The 21496-nt window shown below is 42.7% G+C and overlaps 2 protein-coding genes across 10 annotated transcripts in view; one reads left to right on the top strand and one right to left on the bottom strand.

Moving 5' to 3' along the window:
• STEAP3 (STEAP3 metalloreductase) overlaps positions 1 to 21476 on the top strand; it is a 66950-nt gene extending 45474 nt beyond the window's left edge. For 4 of the 6 annotated variants that reach the window (XM_075117761.1, XM_075117762.1, XM_075117764.1 and 1 more), the window contains exon 6: positions 20538 to 21411. In XM_075117761.1, the coding sequence (XP_074973862.1) occupies positions 20538 to 21396 (859 nt within the window). In that variant the 3' untranslated portion in view covers positions 21397 to 21411. Of the gene's footprint in view, positions 1 to 20537 lie in introns of all 6 variants that reach the window. The other 2 variants (XM_075117765.1, XM_048869130.2) reach the window with 2 other exon arrangements.
• C11H2orf76 (chromosome 11 C2orf76 homolog) lies at positions 1780 to 21304 on the bottom strand. 4 transcript variants are annotated; one of them, XM_048869139.2, is made up of 6 exons: positions 19543 to 19645; positions 12870 to 13022; positions 11728 to 11778; positions 5618 to 5655; positions 5397 to 5478; positions 1780 to 1975 (listed from the first exon to the last, which is right to left on the bottom strand). In XM_048869139.2, the coding sequence occupies exons 1-6, from the start codon at positions 19628 to 19630 to the stop codon at positions 1899 to 1901; spliced, it is 489 nt and encodes a 162-aa protein (XP_048725096.1). In that variant the 5' UTR covers positions 19631 to 19645; the 3' UTR covers positions 1780 to 1898. The 4 variants fall into 4 exon arrangements, with proteins under 4 accessions (XP_048725096.1, XP_048725098.1, XP_048725099.1 ...); XM_048869141.2 differs by having other exon boundaries at positions 5401 to 5478; XM_048869142.2 differs by lacking the exons at positions 1780 to 1975; positions 19543 to 19645 and adding exons at positions 2579 to 2676; positions 21205 to 21304 and having other exon boundaries at positions 5401 to 5478.
• Positions 21477 to 21496: the final 20 nt, after the last annotated feature.

The raw sequence follows: 21496 nt of genomic DNA, 5'->3' as shown, positions 1-21496 counted from the left end.
CATTGCAATTATCCCTTCCCAACTATTGTGATCCATACAAAGTCCTGGATCTGTTTCTTCTGCAGGAGGGTCAGTTTATTCCACCATCCATCAGACGGTAAACCTCAGGCTGATTTAAAATCAAAGCAACTCAAGATAAAGACTACAGTTCTGTTTGGTTTATAGTTTAATTTAGAACTGATAGACAGATGAGGTGAGAGATGACGTTTATAGTTTAATTTAGAACTGACAGACAGATGATAGACAGATGAGGTGAGAGATGACACGCTGATAGCCCTGGAAAGTAAAATCCTCATTATTCCCACAATGACTAAGAGCACAAGCAAAATCAGTATAAACTAGCCCACACTGCCATGGGGAAAATCACCTCTGATCAGATGTTAGTTCAATCTCCGTACCCATTTAGTCAGGGCCTCTGCTAAGACCACAAACCAGGGTACCAACTGTGGTGGTGTTTTCTTGTGAAAATGAGCTGACCATTCCATAAGAAATTGGACAGAGACCTCTAACTCATTTCACACTGGCTACTGGAAGTAATGGATGCCAACAACTTTTGTTCACCACTCAACTGCTAATCACACTCAACTGCTCCAGAATCAAACCAGCTTCCAGCGATGAAAGGCCCCATATTCCATTACCAATCCTCTCTGTATTCCGTTCCAACATTCTCAGTTTGAATAATAAGTCCTGGTGATTTTCTATGCCTTTTTTGGAAGACTGAAGTGCTTTAAAGAGCTGGTGAAAGTAACACAAGTAGAACAGTATTTCAGAAAGAGTCACAGTATACAAGCAGTGTTCGAGAGCATAACAAAAGGCTCTGTCATGCTATTGTACAGCACAGCCCATGAAGTGCCGCTGCCTTATCCCTGCAATTTCATGGAACAGCAGTATTAACTCTTCCTGGAGAGCAAGTCTGTCTAATCATTCTAGGATGACTATTCTACTTGTTCTTAATTTGGTGAATGTAGCAGAAGAGTATAGAAGTTCCAGGAACTAATAGATAGTGACACTACGGGAGTACTCATCTCCAAGAAAGTGGGAAAGAATTGCTCCCTGTCATGGAAACAGCTGCCCACAGACTGTGCCTCCCCTCACAAGAAACGCAATCATTCGGGTTTTATTTTAATACTGAACTGAACCGAGGAGCGTTCACTGGCTTTCACACCATTTGGAGAAATGCCTGATGTCTGCTTATGCATACTGATGTCACACAAGAAGTCAAGTTGCTACGCCTTACACCAAGGCATCTCTGTGAAATGATGCTAAAAACAATCAGGCTGGTCCTTGAACACAAAAGCTTCCAAACAGTCATTTGTCTGTTTCATCACACTAAAAGGGGCTGGAATATAGAGTATAAAGGAAAGCATTCACAACTGAAGAATATGAAACTGAATCAGCCTGCACCATTAAAACAAGACAGACTGAACATAAGATGAGTGAAATAAAGCTATTATTTGTAACCTAGGGATTCCATCACTAAGCTCTTGAAAATATCCAGTGAATTGGTCATAAAAAGTTTCCTTTTTCCATAAAAAAAGGATACCATTATGACAGGATTTTACATACATAGCTAACGACTCTTATACTTAATCCACCACTGTAGAATCACACCACCAGAATGTGTGTTACAGGTCTGAGTTCATCTATACTGTTTACATTGTAAGATGTAAGGGGGGAGAGGGGAAATGTATGAAAGGAAAGCAAATTTGTGTCATTGATTTTTTTCCCCCTGGATCTCAGCATCCTGAGAGAAATGAGTTTATACAATAAAGAAATTGCTGCATTTGTGAGGCAATCCTCTAGGATTTATTGATTAAAAAAAAAATCTCATTAAACAGAAAAAAAAAGAGTTTTAAACGGGTATGAGAAAACAAAAAAAACCAGCTCTCTTGGGATCGTCACCAGGCCGAAACAGGATTAGCTTTGTAGTTTCTGTAATCTTCTTCACAGAAGAACGCTAATTCAGTTTCATTTGCTGAAAGGGATAAAAAATAAATATTCAGCATGCCCAATAAAAGCATATGCTTATTGTATTAACCACATAGCAGCCTATTAACATTAATTAGAACCTCAGAATGCATTCGGTGCCTTTTTGGTTAAAGGCAATCACTAGTCACCACGTTGTTTATTTTTACGTTAGACCCAATTACCATGTGTTTTAGTCTGGTTAAAAAGAACTAGAACATTGGCATATAAATGTAAACAAACATCTGCAGAAACCTTCAAGTCTAATTTCACCAAAGGCTACAAAACAATTTGGACAACCTAGGAGATTGCACATTTATTCTTTCTCAGAATCCTAGAAAACAACAAAGCTTGGGTTTTTTTCAATCCATTATTCAGTTAAGGAGGGAGAAAAAACCTCTTTTTTCTGAAATAAGCCTGCAGGTATAATAATTTAATACTTAGAGGATTAGTAGAATATTTTACAGATCACTTTACATTCTCCCTCATGGCCCATCAAAATATGTGTCTGAAGAAGTTAATTTTTTGCCCTGCTAATGATTAATTCATAAGGCTTCAACAATATGCAAAGTGAACGACACAAATTGGCTTCCCCAGCAATACCTTCAAATACCTCTAATTATTCACAGGGGATATGGCACAGCTAAAGGACCCACAAAGGTTCAGAGCAGTCACAATTCTTTCAGCCCAGCAGGTCAAGGACTTCCTCTTCTAAAACAATAAGTCAGCAACATTACTAATTCAGAGTGGAGACAAATCTGATGGAAAACCTTCACAATTATTAAACATGGAATTCTTTAAGGTGCTGAGCCAATAAGTTCTGCCTTTGCTTTTTAAATTAAACCTGAATTTAATGAAGTCTGCCTGTCTTATACAAAAGGAGCAGGAGGTTTTAGAATCTTGACTTGGAAAAAGACAAGATTGTTTGCAATGAATGCTGAACACTTTATTAACATACATCCGTGCTCTAGAAATAGGCACACATTAACTTTGCTGACTAGATAATAGCTGTAATAATAATCACCACCACAGAGGATTTCCTAAAGATGCTCATCTAATAGCCTCATAATTTACATCTTTCCAGCCCAATCCTGCCGAATGCTAAAATCAATCCTTTGTAGTTGAGGAGGGTGCTCAGTACCTCACAGGATTGGGCTCCTGGCTTTTTGAAAAGGAAAATTCTAGTGTTTGCCTCTAGCAAATGTTGTGCAGCGAACATATTTAAAATCTAAACATATCAATGGGAGATTTGCAATTGATTTCAATGGAGGCAGGTTCAGGACCAGAACTACTGTCACATGATACTGTGCATCACTTATTTTGTTTATTCTTTATATTATCATAGTGCCTAGGAATCTTAGTCCTGGACCTCATTGTGCTAAACACTGTACAAACATAGAATGGAAACAGTCCCTACTCCGAAGAGCTTTTGCTATGTTTTTATTACTTACCAGAAATGCAAATCTACTCTAAACGGATAAAAATACAGAGTTGCCAAAGGTCTTACTACACTATTGCTTCTGTAAGTCAGTGGAAGAGAGCTTTTCACACTGAGGTAAACGTTAATATATCAGAACACAAAAACAGCTCTTCTAAAACCTCAAAACTTGGCAAGTCTAAGAGGATATTCCACATTACACAGCAAGAACTTCATTCTACCTCATACAGCAGTCGGGCATTGATGCAGTTAGCATTTGTTCTAAGTATATAGTTAACCTGAATAATTATGGAGGTATCGTTTTAATTACTTTTCTTCCATCCTTAAACCATTCCCTCCTCCCCTACATTCAGAGAAATAAAAGCAGTCTAGTTTATCGCAGTTTGTTTTCAGAACAAGATTACTCTGATGTGCTGATATTTTACTGAGATTGCATCAAGTTATACCACCACTAGGACTATGGTACCTGTTTCAAAGGTAGGAATGTACAATAATTCATCAATGGTGTCTTGGAGGAGGACAGCGCTAGAGGAGGGCAGCTCTAAGCAAATATCTGCCACTGTTTCCCAGCTCCTTGCCTAGACCTCTAAGCCAGGCTACCTCAAGTCTTAGGTAGGTAAGACTCATGCTGACAAGAGGCATATACTAACTAAATTACAAGACTTTGAAGTCTTCAAACTGCCAATAACCCTCCTTCCTGAAGAACTGCTTTTCATCTGGGTTAAAAGGATTGAGTTAGCAGGGAAGGCTAAAGATTGACTTTTATTATTAATATTCAACAATATTAACAGTTCAACAGTTAATATTCAATAATAATGCCCAGTCCTCTATAAGGCCTGATATCAGCAGCCCATTAAGCTAGGCACAGTACATAAGTATAGTATGAGAGTGTCCTCTCCTCAGACAGATTACAGTATAGAATAAGGGGTAGCGGGCAAAGAGGAAAGGGGGAGAAACTAAAAGTATCAGGTATAAATGCCAAGGAGAAAGGGGAATTGATCAGTGTGGCCCAATGAGAATAACCAGGAGTAAAGAAATGAAACCAAGAGAGTATTTTCTGATGTTCCATTTTTTTTCCCCCAATGGTAAGATTTATAATAGTCTCCTAAGGGGGGGTGGAGGAAGCACCACTGAACTGAAGGATTTTAAACTAGATCAGAAAAAGTGCTAAATAGTACTCTGTAGGGGGAAATCCTGCATTGGCTGGAGAGAGGCTAGGTGGCCTAATGCTGAATGGGTTCTTCCATTTCTAACTTCCTCTGTGATCTTTCACCCAGAGCGTAAGATTGTTGTGCACCAGATTTAAATAAGCGACATTCTAAACTAACCAGTGCCGTCTCAAAGCCTGCGAATTGGGCCTCAAAGTCTCAGCTGCTCTGCTGCCACAAAATCATTTTTGCATGGAGCCAAAATGACATCCAGCGACTATCAAATTTGTCATATATAGGCATTTCTTTATACTATTAGCACAAGACATGCGCCATATGCATTCTTTTGTCAGAGAGCACGGACTCAGGTTGATTTTAACCACATGCTATGTTCAGCTCACTTTCTACATGATATTATTTGTGCTGCCCTGTGCAATTTGAATATTGTGTTGCACATTAAACAAATCTAATCTCATTTCATTATTCCACTACTTAAACTTTGAACCAAAACATCAGTTTAAATGTTACAGATAGGTTATTAGTACTATGTCCGCTTAATCTTATCTGTCAATCATTTAAAATTACCCTCAGCAGAATTCTAAGCACACCTTCTAAAAATCACAATTTGCATTCTGAGCATTTGGAGTGCACATACCTGCTGCCCTCAGCCCAATAATGTGAATGTGCAGTATCCCCCCTTCTTCCCTGGATAATTACCAGGTAGTGTAAAGAGCATCAGGAATAGCATTTACTTTTCAGCAGACTATCCAAACATAATCAGCCAGTTATCAGTATAATGACAAGCACAATGATCAGTACTGTCAGTCAATATAAAGTACTCCTACCTACTCCGGCTGCTTTCAAAGTGCTGTCTTCTTTTAAAATGAGTTTGTCATCATCCTCCAAACTCACTACAAGTTCATTGGTCTAGAAATAAGTAAATAGGAATATAAAGATAAATGCAGATTTTATTAGCTCTGCCATTATGCTCTCTAGAAGTGCATAGATCTAGCTGTATACACACATAAAAGGGCGGGGCGGGGGAAGGAACAGATAGCAAATGTACCTTAGATCCATGTGCTTGGTGAATAATCTTCATTGTATCTGGAAGAAAATACAAAACTTCCCTTAAGATGTGGTTCATTACACTGGACAATGGCACTGTGAGGATTCCATGTTTGTCATCTCTTGAGGATTTTCAAGTGTTCTCTGTTCAAAAAGGAAAAAACAAAACTCTCTCCACTAGCAGCTAGCCCTGCAATCCAAACCTGAAATCTGAGAATCAATCAAGGTTCTTTTCTTTGTGAGTATTACCACCTGTGTTAGAAGTTCTGTCAGGCAAATTAGGGTCTCAAGGACATTTACGCTATCCCATTGTCTTCATCCTATGCCCTCCATGATACCCATGCAATCTATCTTCAGTGAGGAAGGTGACTGAAATTTAATAAACGAATCTTTTGATGCTGCACAAGAAGAAAGAGAACCCAACTTGCTCTCCCACGGTGTTGGCTCTGCTCTGCTAGCAGGAGAAAAAAGTAGTAACAACTTAATTTTGTCACTTTAAAATAAGCAGAGATGGCAGAACGCACAACAGGGAGCAGAATCAGTAAAAGGATGCTATTGTTACATACACAGGTATAAAAGCAGAATTCCAAGACATCTATGTTTGAACAAACTCAAAATAGGACGAGTGCTTTTTCAGCAAAGGAGCTAGAAACTTGATGCTATTTACCTACTTGTAAGTCTAGAGGGGGAAAAAATGTGGACTAGAGTAACTTTCAAATTGGTGTGACTGAGTATTCAGAGCTCTGGTACAATAAAGATCACATTCTCAATTAGAGGTTTGTTGACAAGGCTTTAATCCATGAAAATACACATCACTTCAGCCCATTTTGTACGTTGTATTCATCGCATTTAAGGAGAGTTGGATTGCCTTGCTCTCCCGCTGCAAAGGTCACTACAGAGGCAGATTTAGCATACAGTACCAGTTGCAGTACTACCCATATATCTTAGAAGCAAGACGTGCATTGAACATCACTTACTGGAATCTTACCGTTACACAGAGGTACTGCAAGAAGACCAAATAATCACACTGAAAACATACTAAGCTTTCATCTCTGGGAAGTGAACATGCGGACTATCAACGATCTTTACTAACCTCAGCCAGCTCTATACCCCAATGAATGGAGTCCAAAAGCAGCCTACTGGTTTTCAAATCCTAGTACAACTTCACACTTCCATTCTCTGACCTGACTTCTTACTTACCCATTCAGTCTCTGAGTCACTCTTGATTTTATCTGTTCACAGCTCCACCACTGACCACAGACATTTTTGCATTTAACCATTTGCCCTATTAAAGAGAGGCTGTTCCAGCTCCACCATGTAGATAAAATATCAGCATCTTCAAATCCAGACTAAAGCCTCACCTCCTCCCATTTGCTTTTGCTAACCATTTTACCCCAAACTCACTTGAGCACATAAATAAATTTGACCTTGTGTTTATAGTAACAGGCCTTTTGTGACTGTTGATATAAAATACTGTCATGAGGTACTAAAGTGTAATGAATTCAGATGACAATTCTTTGTATTATTTGTATTGGGTAGGGCCTAGAGGACTGCACCAGTTTGGGTCTCCATTGTGCTAGGCACTGTACCGACATGTGGTAAATGGCAGTCCCTGCCTCCAAAGTGTTTACAATCTAACAGACAAAACGTGAGATGTGTCAGACAAACAAAAGGCTGGAGGGAATGAAGTAAAAATAATGGGATGCTTTAGTAGCTGTCTGCACAATTTGTAGATGGAGTAAGCCAATCAGAAGCAGAAATCACAGCTTTCAACCTGCCCAGCCATTATCAGATGACAGTTCTCTGTGGGAAACATGGTAGAGGTGTGTTTTAAGGAGGGATTCAAAGGAGGATAACATGGTGGCTTTGCCTCATATTGCCTAATATGCACAGGAAAAGGTGCAAAAGGGAAAGAAGCAGACAAGTGGGCGACCAAGGCTGACATCGTAGGTGCCACACAGGCAGAGTCAACTTAACAGTAAGATGACAGTAGGATGGATAGACAGGAAGAAACTAAACAGTGAAGGGTTCTGACAGTGAGAACAAGAATTTTAGGTAAGATGCAGTGGAGAAGGTTGAGCCAATGAGAGACAAAGAGGAGGGGGCTTTAGTCCAAGTAAAGCGCCAAGAAGATGAGTTTGAAAGCAGCATTTTTAATGAATCTGAGGAAATGAGGCAGCAACAGTCAAGCCAGACTGGAGGAGGTTGCACAACTTAGACTGGATGCTCTTTGGGGTAGGCACCACCTTTTCATTCTGTTTGTACAGCGCCTAGCAAAATGTGCTCCTGGTCCATGACTGGGGCTCCTAGGTGCTACCGTAATACAAAGAAACATATAAGTCAAGGTGAGGGGCAAGCAGGGTCTAGATGGGATGAGTCAGAGTGGGGGTAAGGCTGGCCCTTTATGATGCTGACCAAGAAGAAGCAGCAAGATTTGTACAGTGATGGGCTGAGAGAACCAAAAGAAGGGAGAATTACAGGAGAAGCCCAGATGAAAGGCCCATGTGATGAGGAGGATGGTGGTGCTACCCACTACCACAGTAGAGAAGTCAAGGAGAGAGGGTAGGCCTCAGAGGAAAGATCAGCAGCTTGGTTTTGTTTCCTTACATGCAAACTCAGCATGACTGGCACCTAAAGCTGAGAGGCTAAGGCTGAGCTAGTGTAACAGGAATCAAACTGCTGCACTGGTGTAGTTCTGTTCCCTTGATTGTACAGTATTTTGTTCAATCTTCTGAATAGCAATTAGCCAAATGTCCACAAGCACATGCGCACAGCAAATCTCCCCTGATACCATGTGTGGTGACTAGACCAAAAGTTGTGCATGGACCTGCAGGTATATCACAGCATAAAGAATAAAATGATAGCACAGGTCTCCTTCATTTGCCACCAAAGGGAAGAATAGCACTCCAAAGACAGATGTTTCAAATCTCTAGAATTGTAAGTCCTTAAACAATACAATATTCACATCTATCCTCTAAATTCAGAGAAACAAGTTGAAGATAGAGACATTAACAAATTAAACTCCAATCCCCGACACATTTCCCACTTGCTCCCATTTTTCACCTCCTGATTCCTTGATGGGAACACTGAGCCTTGGGGTGGCTCTGGGGGATCAGATTATTGCTTTGGTGGGTGTGCATGAAAACTCTGTGGGTGTGGGTGGGAGGGGGTGGGGGTGGGTGGGGGAGATGGGAACAGGGAATGAGGGTGAGGAAATTGGAATCATGTTTTGCTAAGGGCAGGAATGGGAACAAGGACACAGGTGTAAGGCTCTGTGGTGTCAGAGCTGGGAAGAAGGACACTAAGGAAGGAAACTGGAATCATGCTTGCTGGAAGTTCACCCCAATAAACATCGAATTGTTTGCACCTTTGGACTTCGGGTATTGTTGCTCTCTGTTCATGCGAGAAGGACCAGGGAAGGAAGCGGGTGAAGGAATAAGCCCCCTAACATCTTGGTGCCGTGACTCGGATGCATCGCATTGAATAGGTGAGTGGCAGCCTGTAAGTCCCCCTCCCCAACAGTCCGCGCAGCTGCTTGGAGGGGGTATCGCGAACTCTTGTGATGGTAGTTGCAGGTTCTGGCAAGCCAGAGTAAAGGATTTTTCGGATAAATGGATAAAGAAGAACCAGGGCCCATACCAGGTGCAGGGGTCAACCTGGGATGAGATTAAAAAGGAAATGGAGGAAGTGTTAGGGGACCCATAGGGATGGGGGGTGGCTGAGGAGCCCACCCTCCTTGGTATATGGGTAGTAGAAGAAGGTCCCTGCCCATGGGGACTGGATGCCTTCCAGGGAAAGGAGGCACTTCAGTCCGCTTGTGAGTGGTTTGAAGTGAGGGCAGCATTATGGGAAGCTGCCAGGAATCTTTCAAGTTTGATGCTGCTTCAGCAAGGGCTGCTGAAGGGTTGTAAATTAGTTAGGGGTAGTGAAAGATGATTTGGCACAAAAGGGTTTATAATCAAAAGCAGAGTTAACAGACTACCTTTAGAGACTGGAGCTGGGACTTGGTCCTGGGGGAGTGGAGAGAAAGAAAAAAAAAAGTTTCAAAGTGCAACCTGCCTTTCCATACTCTTTTGTTTTAATGAAGTTTTAATGGAGGGTACTTTGGATACTTATGTGAGATGTCAAGAAGGAAGTTTTTGTTTAATGATAAAACCCAGTTATATCAATGTAACTGTATGTGCAACTCTGTGCAGTCACATTGGATGGAAGCTTGGTAATTAAATTATCCAAGGGGGTCAGGTCGAGTGGCTACTACCACCACTACGCTTCTGTCCCCAGAAGCCTTTACAGCTATTCTGAGGGAAAATGGGCCCTTTTCCCACAGAAATGGTCTATAAGGGACTGCTGCAGGCAGCAGGCAGAGAAAGAATCTGATCAAAATTATTTGACTTTTGGGTAATGTAATCAAAATCACTAAAGGATGGAAGGGGTTTCTATTGGAACTTAACTTGGCTGCCCCTGGTTGTGTCTAGTTGTACAAGATGGGAGTGTAATCGGGGTACAGTTGTGTAAAAAGAGTAATCACAGTGCAAGAAATGTTAGGCAAAAGAGAATTTTGTGTGGTAAAAGAAAAGGAAAAGGGGAGGAATGATGGGAACACTGAGCCTTGGGGTAGCTCTGGGGGATCAGATTGTTGCTTTGGTGGGTGTACATGAAAACTCTGTGGGTGTGGGTGGGAGAGATGGGAACAGGGAATGTGGGTGAGGAAATTGGAATCATGTTTTGTTAAGGGCAGGAATGGGAACAAGGACACAGGTGTAAGGCTCTGTGGTGTCAGAGCTGGGAAGGAGGACACTAAGGAAGAAAACTGGAATCATGCTTGCTGGAAGTTCACCCCAATAAACATCAAATTGTTTGCACCTTTGGACTTCGGGTATTGTTGCTCTCTGTTCATGCGAGAAGGACCAGGGAAGGAAGCGGGTGAAGGAATAAGCCTCCTAACATTCCCCATCAGTGTGAATGGAGAAATAGGCCCTATGCCAGTTTAGTCTCTTGATATAGGTGTGTAATTCCCAGCACCATTCACAGGAATTATATGTGCGCCCCACACAGGGAGATGCTTTATCAGTGTGGTAGATGTGGTTTGCTAACTCCACCTTGGACAGAGGGAGGTGGGAATGGCATTGGTGGCAGAGAGGTATCTGTAAGGAGACAGGTTTATGGAACAGGTCATCTTAGGAGAGGTTTATGTCTCAGGGAAAGTGTTTTATTGTCATTTGAGTTATTCTTTATGCTGTATACCTCCATGCCCTGCTGTCACCCATTGCACCACTTTTGCTCTAGCCACCAAACAGCATAATTAAAGCCAAATCCCAGAAAAGGCATAAATCTGGACTATATAGAGCGTGTCCTATTCAAAGTATGATGCTGTCTACCTGCTTACACCAAGGAAACTTGCATGTGAGCAGCATTACTTGCAAAAATTATTAGAGCACAGAATCAGATTTAAATTTTAGCCCAGGCTATTTCATTTCATCCGAAATTTACATTTAGGAGCTTTCCTATTTACCTGAGCCATGTTTTCCTCCTCCTCTTGTTTAATATTATGTAAATTCTTTAAGTACATAAATCTAAATATTTTCCACTCGGTGCCTTTAGCTCCTTCTTGGCCATCCCTTGTGACCTCACAATTAGTAGCTGGACATTGAAATGCATAAGCACGAAGAGGACTGTGATTTCAAAGTACTGTGGGTCACAAGCTGCTCTGCAGAAAGGCACTTAGAAAAATGATAAAAAATTAATATCCCAAAATGCCTTTGCCAATTAGCAGCAAAATGTATAATGTGCTGCCTAATTCTGAAGTGAATACAGAAGTTCATAATAATTGTTGGGTTTTGTAGACACAAGATGTAAAGCTAATGGTGTGTGTATGACATTCGCAGTAGGGCTGTGCCAAATTAACCATTAGCTTGACTAGTTGTTTCCTGAAAGCAGCTGCAAAATGTGTGGGTGTATGTGGGGGCATGTGTGTGTGTCACAGCTCTTTTCAGGAAACTAGTCCTGACTTACTATATTTAGATGGAAATAACTGTAATGCAGTTAAATAACATGAGAACTGGTACAACATACTGTACACACATTTCTTAAAAAATAAGAAAAATTACATACCATATTTGTATTTTTTAAAGGGAGGTGGAAGTCCTGTTCTTAGAGACACATCTATTAAAAATAAAGAGACTACATGAAAAGGATTGTAACAATTTTCTTTTTATATTTTTAAATGATTACTTCATGAAGCTTGCACTCTGAATTTGAACTTTGAAATAAATCTCAAATCAGGAAACTTGTCTTAGCATCAAAAGTAGAAGAGCCACCGGTACAACTCTGAGCCCAGATCCTGCAAATTGTATGGTACACTTTACTTGTGTGAGTTGCCCCATTGACTTCAGTGGGACTACCCACATGTATAATGTTAAGGAAAGGTGTGCAGGATCAGACCCTTGAAGTCTGATCCTCCAAAGCTCTACTGTCATGTGTATCCTATTAACATTTTCATAGGGGCAGAAGTCTTGCATCCCCATTTGCAAATTGCCCCCAAACAACTGACACACAAATGAATCGGATGTGGAAAAAGAGACTGCTAACCAGCTCCCAAAAGGAAACCGCACTGCTGAAAATTAGCTCCTTTATGGGCTCAATCTTGCTTGGTGCTGAGCAACTCCAGGAGATGCTGAGTGCCTGTGTGCATTTCTGGCTGACAGAACTCAGCCTGGAAGAAAAATTCCCAGAGCACACACTCATATAGTGGTGCCTTCCATCGTTGAAAATAACTACACAGAACACTTCCTCCCCATTCACATGAGACCCCCCTTTGCTTTCCCCCTCTGCCAAATACTGGCGTAGCCCCTAGTCACGTGGGAACAGTGACCAGAGATTCGCTAGATGGCATATGTCCCTAATGCTTTTTGAGTAGCTGCCCGACAATGCAGCCCATGCAGCTTGGGCCAGTGAGCCAACTGCGGCACAGCCACCGGTCTTGCCATGACTGATCATGGGGATTTCTAGTGCAGTGCAGAGGGAGGTAATGCCTAAATGTAGTTGCGCATCCTCTGTGGATCAAGAGCCAAATCCCCCATGGATCCCTGGCTTCCCACCGTTCATCCCCGGCAGCCCAAAGGGGAACATGTGGAGCTGGCAGCTTTAATGGAGCCACAAGAGTTTTCCCATTCATTTGCTCTTCTACACCTGCTTACGCACAGACAGCAAAGTATAGGGACAAAATGAGTGTGTAAGAATAACAGTGGCCTTACCATTCCTTACAAATGTAATGAACTGCTTTACAGTTTGGTCCAAGTTAACTCCATGATACACCACAGGTCTGAAATTACGGTGCTCAAAGGAGCGAACCAGGCGAACAGTAATGGCTGAGTTTTCCGATGACATGTGAATTAACTTCAAACACCCTAGAAGACATTAAAGAGAGTAATTACTGAGTTATCTCTTTGTACAAATATAACAGCTAAAATAACTAGATGCAGGTGCATTCATCTCACACTCCCAAAGAGCTAAAAATGTACAAGATTTTAAACATACTGTTCCCTCCCTTTAGGTCCAATTCTGTACCACTTTTGCCATGACTACAATGAGAGCAAGAACAGAGCCATAGCCTCCTCACTGACACAGGATTGTCCAGAATGTTAAGAGTAGAATTTGACTCTATATGTCAGATGGCCCAGTCCTGCAGTTTTTCCATGTACAGAACTCCCACTGAGAACAGCGGCAGCTCCATGAACGAGCCACAGGGTCAGGACCTATATTAAGAAGAAAAAAAGGATTGCAGAAAAATGGTTTAAAGCTGTGTGATACATGATTTGCTTTTAATTTATTTGTAAGTCCAAATCACTGAAAAGTCTGCCTGTCCTCTATGATCTAAAGGATAGAATTTGACACCATAAACAAAAATAAAAGCTTATTTATAATACATCAATATTGCACAGATACATCATATAGAAAAATGCCCGTGCTACTACCTAAGGCTCATCTTTACATCATATAACAAATTAAATCCAACAAAACAATGGTGATGAAGATAACATATGTCATTTTTGTAGGGATTAGGGGGCAAAATTCTCCTCTCATTCACACTAGTATAAATCCAGAGTAACCCCCACTAGGTTTACACTGTTGTAACTGAAGGCAGAATATGGACTGGTAGGTGGTGGTTTTTTGGCTTGTCTGCTTTTCTCCCACTCTGTTCCTTTAAGCAAAGTCAGACAGAGATTTTAGTTCAGCACCTTCATAGTCAATTTCCTGTCTCTCTAGCCAGCAGAGCTGTTTCCTACCACTGATAACATCCCCAGTTTTCAGCGGTAAATGCTCTTCCACTTCCTCCATTTCTGTTAGTTCATTAGCTTTCTGCAACAATGACACTGGGCCACAGCTTCAGTGCCAGGAAGTTTGTCTTTAGCACAGAGCTACATTTCAGCTGCCTTTGCAGTTATCTCCAACTATCTGCACCAAATTTTTGCTCTCTCTTGCCATTCTATTTCTCTCTTATGTATTGATTTTTTATGTATTTGTTGCTCTCCAATAACTAGGAGACTTCTGTATCTGAAATGTTTTAAATTGTTTATTTAGTTTTTATCAGTCAATCATAGATACTTATATGGTCCCTATTACTGTAGTATCTGAGCACCTCACAATCTTTAATGCATTTATGCTCACAACACTACTATGAGGTAGGAACGTGCTATTATCCAATGGGGATCTGAGGCACAAATCTGCTATGTCCCAAGTAAGTGTACTAAACTCCTGAGCTATCCTTCTTCTAAGTAATTCACAGGGTTTCACTTCCATTTTTGTTTGGACGGGGATCCTTCTGTTCCCTCATTTTACCTCTCTTTTGCGGGTGGGGGGAGGAGGTAACATTTACACTTACTGACCCAAGTTCTATGCCTCAAGCACAATAATCAAGTTAAAACACAGAACATCATCTCATTTATATAACATGTACATACAAAAACACATTCTTTTGTATCTGAAAACAGAGTTTTTTAATTATGCTAAAAAGAGGTGAACATTTTCCTGGTCCTTCTCCACACAGGACCGAAAATTGAATGAAAAGAATGTGAACCAGTCACTCCTTGATCTGCACAAGCTGGCAACTGACAAGAATGACCCTCATTTGTGTGACTTCACTGAAACTCATCTTAGCATCTTAGAAAGACCCTTAGCACAGAGAAAGACCCTACAGGCAGCTCCCTACCCATCACACACACACACTGCTCTTCATACCCCTGCCCCACCACCCTCACCCCCCTGGCCTGCAGCCTCCCATCCCTCACCCCCCTGACCTGCTTTGTCACTGTCATGTACTCCTTGTACACAGTCGGTTGTAGGGCTGCTAGTAGTAGGTCAGGCTTCTATACCAGATTAAGGCTACGTCTACACTGCCACTTTCAGCGCTAAAACTTTAGTTGTTCAGAAGGTGTGAAAAAACAGCCCCCTGAGGGACAAAAGTTTTAGCACTGAAAAGCGCCAGTAAGCTACCACCGCTCATTTGGGGTGTTGGTTTTTTTTATCACTGGGAGATCTCTCCCCCAGTGATGAAGCGTGTCTACACTGCCCACGTCACAGTTCTGCCGCAGCCACGGAGTAATGTGGGCAGTGTAGACATACCCTTAGACTGGCTACAGAAGTTCCATCATGGAGATACAAGCAAGTAATGTGTTCTTTTAAAGATATTTTAATGTAGCGTTTCTCAAACTCTTTGATATCAGGGACCAGCTTGCTGCCTTCCTAAGCTGTCAGGGAGATCTCAAGGACCGGCACCAGTCCACAGACCAGTCCTTGAGAAACACTGCAGTTTAAACACTAAAGTTTAAAGCACTTCTGAGTATTATTGTTAGCATCTCAGGAAAGGTATTTTACACACAGTGCCACGTAGTTGCTGAATAGTATAATACAGTTTAACATTCCATTACATCTCCCATTTTAAGTTTTACATTCCTACCATTTATAAAAGTTACACTATCACACATCTCTAAAGTCCAGTCTCTCTGTGTCAGACTGGTTTTCTAATTACACAACACTAACAAGTAACAACTTGGTCATCTGGTTGTCCATTAGTTGCAATGATTGTATCTAATCCGTTTTGAATTTTTGAGTGATCTTCTTTTTGTTCTGCATGAACCATCCGTAGAGTTCGCTCTGTTGATTGTTACTTCTGAGGAACAAACTGAAATGTCAGCAGTTTCTGTTGAACTCTCCATTATCTGTCTCAATCACATATGGTCTGGACAACATATTCTTTTTCTTTACAACAGCTGGAGCTGCCCATGCTTTTTCTCCATCCAGTTGGACACAAACACAGTCACCAGGTTCCAGATCCGGCAGCTCTCTGAATGACGTCTGCTATAAGAGTGTTCATAAACTCCTTTTGCCTTTTTATCCAGTTTGGCTACTATCTTCACACCTGGTCACTTTGGAGACACAGCAGAACCTCAGACTTACAAACACCTCAGGAATGGAGATTGTTTGTAACTCTGAAATGTTCGTAACTCTGAACAAAACATTACGGTGGTTCTTTCAAAAGTTTACAACAGAGCGTTGACTCAATAAAGCTTTGAAACTTTACTATGCAGAAAAAAAATGCTGCTTGCCTTTTAATTTTTAGTAGTTTACGTTTAATACTGTACTGTATTTGCTTTTTTGTTTGTTTGTTTGTCTCTGCTGCTGATGATTGTGTACTTTCAGTTCCAAATGAGGTGAGCGGTTGACTGACTGATCAGAACGTAACTCTGGTGTTCATAACTCTGAGGTTCTACTGTAGATTCTTTTCCAAAGTTGGAACAGTAGTTCTGGGTTATCTTTCCATCAGCAGTTGTACTGTACCAGTGGCTGCTATCTGCATTCATCTGTAGCTCAGAAGATCAACAAATGAACCTTCCTGTTTTAGGATTTTCTTGGCTGTCTGCTAGCCCTCTCAGCCTCTCCATTCACTTGTGGGTAATGTGGGCTGCTAGTAATATGGTCAAAATCATATTTCATTTGGAATTACTTAAATTCCACTGTGGTGAACCGTGGTCTGTTGTTCATCACTAGTTGTTCCGGAAGACGGAAATGAACAAACGTGCACTTCAGTTTCTTGATAACACTGCAAGATGTTAGGTTTTTCAAGTACCTTATTTCTATGTAGCTAAGAAAACAGTCCACTATGATCAGGTAATTATGTCTTCTGAATTTGCATAAATCTACAACTAGTCTCTTCCAACATCTGCCTGATAGAGGTGTTGTTATTAAAGATCCTTTGTGTTGTTAATTCTGTAACATTCACATGCAGATACTAATTCTTTATGTCTTTGCTGATACCCGGCCACCACATTGACTGGATGGCCCATTCACTGCATTTAGTTAGTCCTTGGGGACTTTGTGGATGAAGTTTAGGATATTTCCTCTCACTTCATTTGGAATTACAATGCAATCACCTTTAATCATTTGTCAAGTTGATTTGCTTAATTGTCCACGTACCACAAAATAATCTCTTGTCACTTCCTCCAGATATTTGGGCCAGCTGGCCCTAATGTAACTAAGAATTTGTTGAAGTTGCATGTCTGTTGAGATTGCTCTTTGTAGCTGGTATAGTATCTCTTCTGATGCTGGTCTGTATGCCTCCACAGCATCCACATATGCCTTTATGCCATCTCTGAGCTCACAAGTAGTTGAGTGTGATGCTGGCCATGATAAAGTGTCACGACCAGATTTTTCACAGGAACATATTTAGCAATTGGGTTAACTCTCTTTAACCCTATCAATAGACGTTGCCATCTCAGCAGTGCTTGATCCAGGTCTTTTCTGCTGATGAAGGTTATAAGTGGTTTATAGTCAGTTATCACCGAAAAAGAATCCAATCCTTACAGATACCCGTAAAAATTCTCACCTGCCCATATGCTAGCCAAGCATTCCTTTTCAATCTGTACATGTCATTTTTCTGCTTCTGTGAGTGAGCAAGAACAAAATGCAACTGGATTCCACTCAGCTCCATGTTGTTGCAACAATATAACACCTAGGCCATAGCAGCTTGCATCCACACTGACCATTGTGGGTTTGTTCACATCATAGTACTTGAGAACTAGAGCTGCTGAGATCATTTCTTTTACCTTTTTGAAGGCAATTTCTTGATTTGTCTCCCCTAGCCAAGATGTGCTGCACTTTAACAGTTCATTCAATGGTTTTGTCACTGTACAAAGGTCTTGGAGGTATTCACCAAGGTAATTTAGTATGCCCAGTATGCATCTCAGTTCTGGTACATTCCATTCTCAAATTGGATTCACTTTCTCCCCATTCTAGGACTGCGATTCCATCTTTGTTTATTGTCTGTCCCAAAGTTACTGAGTTACTGTCCCAAAAACTCAGTTTGGTGCAGGCAGAAAATGCACTTTTCCTTGTTTAGCTGCACTACTGATTGACTGATTAAGTTTAGAACTTTGTTGAGGGTTTTGTTGTGCTCCTCCATCGATAACACATATATCAAAATATTCATGAAAACTACAACTACATTTGTGTAAGTTCTGCCATCTTTCTATGGAAAATTTCAGGTGCACTTGTAATCCTAAAATGTAATCTTTGAAAGCAAAATCTCCCAAAAGGTGCGATAGATGTAGTCAGTTTAACAAACACTCTTTCTGGTTGAAGCAATTTGCCAGAATCCATTCACGGCATCCAGCGTGGAGAATACAGTAATGCCTTTCACTTTGAGGAGGAAGTCATCCAGTGTTGGGAGGATATGTTTTTCTCTCATAACTGCTTCACTATGTCTTTTTATATCCACAATAATAAACTGGATTTCATAGGGCCATATGTATGGATTTTCAGATTTATTATTTTCTGATTTTGTTTTTCTGATTTAAAAAAAATTTAAACCCATCTTTATGGTTTTTTAAATCAAAATTGTAATTGTGTCTTTGAGGAGGGGGACACTGATGCTGCACAAAGGAGCAGAGGCAACATGAGGGCGGGCATGCAGGGTCACCTACCCCCAGATTTCTTAGGATGCCTCTGGCTGGGATGCCCACCAGCAAGGAGGCAGCACTCCCTCTGGCAGCAGCATGTATCCGTGTAGCCACGTGAGGAGGGAGGAAGCAGCAGGACGGCTGGCTGCCAGATGAGCTCCTCCAGGTCCCCACTACATGGGGCTGCTTTTCTTCCCTGCTGTTGGAGTCCCAGTGACTTTTGCCTGCTTTGCAGACCACCCGCTGAGGTGAGTCAGGGAGTGGGGCAGAGGCAAAGTGTGGGACTTCCGCAGCAGGGAAGGAGAAGCAGCAGCTGTAGTAGGAGTGGTGGGGAGGAGCTCAGCCAGCAGCCAGCCACCCTAAACATAAGAATGGCCAGACTGGGTCAGACCAAAGGTCCATCCAGCCCAGTATCCTGTCTGCCGACAGTGGCCAATGCCAGGTGCCCCAGAGGGAGTGAACCTAACAGGTAATAATCAAGTGATCTCTTTCCTGCCATCCATCTCCACCCTCTGACAAACAGAGGCTAGGGACACCATTCCTTACCCATCCTGGCTAAGGAATGGTGTCCCTAGCCTCTGTTTGTCAGCTGCTGTTTCCTCCCCCACCCAACAATGCAGGGACACAGGGTAAGTGCTGCTGCCTCCTCGCTGCTGGGCATCCCAAGAACCTTTCATTTGTGTCCCCCCACTAGCCACAGCTACATGATGCCTCTGTAAAGGTGCATGAAGAGGTTCTTTCAAATGAACCTATGTTCAATTGTGCAATGAATACTTGTATTGACACAGCATCTTGAGGGAATTTTGGCATCACATTAGGGAGAAGCTGATGTCCCCGAGGAACTGACACAGCAAGGAATTGAGTTCTCAGAAGCTGCCCTTAAATCTCAGGTGCTGACCCTTCTCCCCTAACCCCTGCAATCCCTTGTGGCCCTAGCCACCTGCACTTCCTCCTCACACCACTGGTCTCTTACCTCCAGTGGCTGCGCGTAGCTCAGCCATGCAGCCCGCCCTGTCTGCCTGCCACTGTGGTCCTAATGCCGGTGAGAGCCTGGATTCCATGTTATTGTTTTAATTTATGATTCCATCCATGTTCTCATTAATGCCGATTTCATAAGGCTCTACACAAAGTTTTGTATTTTTCCATTTTTCTTTATAATTGGTACCACTGTGTACATCATGATGTTGGCTCAGAGATTTTCTCGATTAAGCCAATCTATTCCATTCTCTTGAACTCAGTTTCCACTTTATGAAGCAACACCATAGGAATCCTCACAGGTGTACATACACTATATATTTCAACACTGCCTCTTAACGTTATTTATACTCAGACTCCTTCCAAAACTCCAATACCAAATACTCCAAGAAGTTCTGCCACTTTTCTCATTAGGCCCATCATGGCTTCCATGCTGCAGCTGAGAAGGTTGTTGGTGTTTGGTCCTTTGATCATATACACTCTGAATGCAAAGCTTTTGTCTTTGTAAGTTGTTTCTATGGTGAACTGGTCCATACACTTCACAGTACCTCCAGGGCTAGTCAGGATTGTGTCAAGCGATTTCAGCTCTGGGAGGACTTCAAGGTGATTATACATCCCTTCTGGCATGACTTTCACATCTGCTCCTGAGTCAATTTTAAACTCAATGGTCTTTCCATGGATATTCAGTTTCACTCTCTAGGCAGGGTCTGTCATCACACTTGATAGAGCCCAGAAATAATGGCTCTTGACTGCCTCAGTACAGCAAACGCCTGCAAAGTGTCCATATTTTGTGTATTTGTTACATCTTGCACCTTTGGCTGAACACACATCTCATGGGCTATGACTTTTTCCATATGTTGTGCATTTAGTCTGAAGGGTTTTGTAGTTAGCCTGTGTATAAGGTCAAATCGGTCTTTAATTATAGCTGCTGTGAGGTGTTTTTATCTCCAAGACCAATAACCAGTCTACCTCTGATATCTTCATGTTTTATAGCCTTCAAATCAGAACTTTCTGCCAAGGCCTGCAAAGCGGCTGTAAAAGATTCCACAGATTTCCCTCGTCCTTGACTTCTCTGGCAAGCCCGCACCCTTTCATACCCCGCATTTCTCTGAGGTACAGAGCAGGCATCCGGCCTTGCCAGAACTCTTTCACGGTCATCCTTGTGACTGCTGTCATTACAGGCAACGGATTTAAAGGTATGCCCGGCCGTCTTCCCCGGAGCAGAAACGAAAGACGACCTCGGGAGGCCTCCAGGTTCCGGGCGGCGTTTAGCAGCAAATCCCGCCGTCTGCCCGCCCTGGCAGGGAGGAGCGTCACGCCATCGAGCCTGCGACCTGTGCTGCCCTCCTGCGGCACCAGTGGGGCCCTGTCCTCCGCCCACGTGGCAGGCCGCCAGGAGGCTGCAAGCACCTCAGGCCTCTGCCCCAGGCTCCCACGGGCCACCGCGCTCCCCTGGAGAGACGTGTTTGCCCCGCCCCCACGGCTGGCCATGTTACACACAGCACCACCTACGGGCTGGAGGTTGTACTACAGCCACCATCACTGCCCCCTCTGCCCCGCCCCCACCACAGGGCCGCCAACCGCCACACTCCCCCGAGCTCGCGCTCCCACGCCCCCTGGCCCCGCCCATCAAGCAGATCCTACCCCCCTCAAATCTTACTGCTCCGCTCTGCCCGGGCCACTTCCGGCTTTACCGCCCTCACACCACCCGACAGTGTCACGTGACCTTCCCTTGCCCCCGCGCTTTCCGACGCAGGGGCGGGGCCTCTCTCAACGTGCAAGGCTCCACAATTGGCCGCCCGGTAGTCTATCCCCGCCCCGTCCACTCGCCTGCCTTCACAGCTCCGTGTGATTGGGCGCAGGTTTCCTTCTGCCTTGCCCCTCGCTGTTCCGGGATTGGCGTCGGGCGTTCTGACCACGACCCTCCTTTGGTGATTGGCGGCGAGGCAGCC

The sequence above is a fragment of the Caretta caretta genome, chromosome 11, assembly GCF_965140235.1.
Source record: "Caretta caretta isolate rCarCar2 chromosome 11, rCarCar1.hap1, whole genome shotgun sequence".
Taxonomy (NCBI): Eukaryota; Metazoa; Chordata; order Testudines; family Cheloniidae; genus Caretta; species Caretta caretta.
This window is presented reverse-complemented; position numbering and strand designations above follow the sequence as displayed.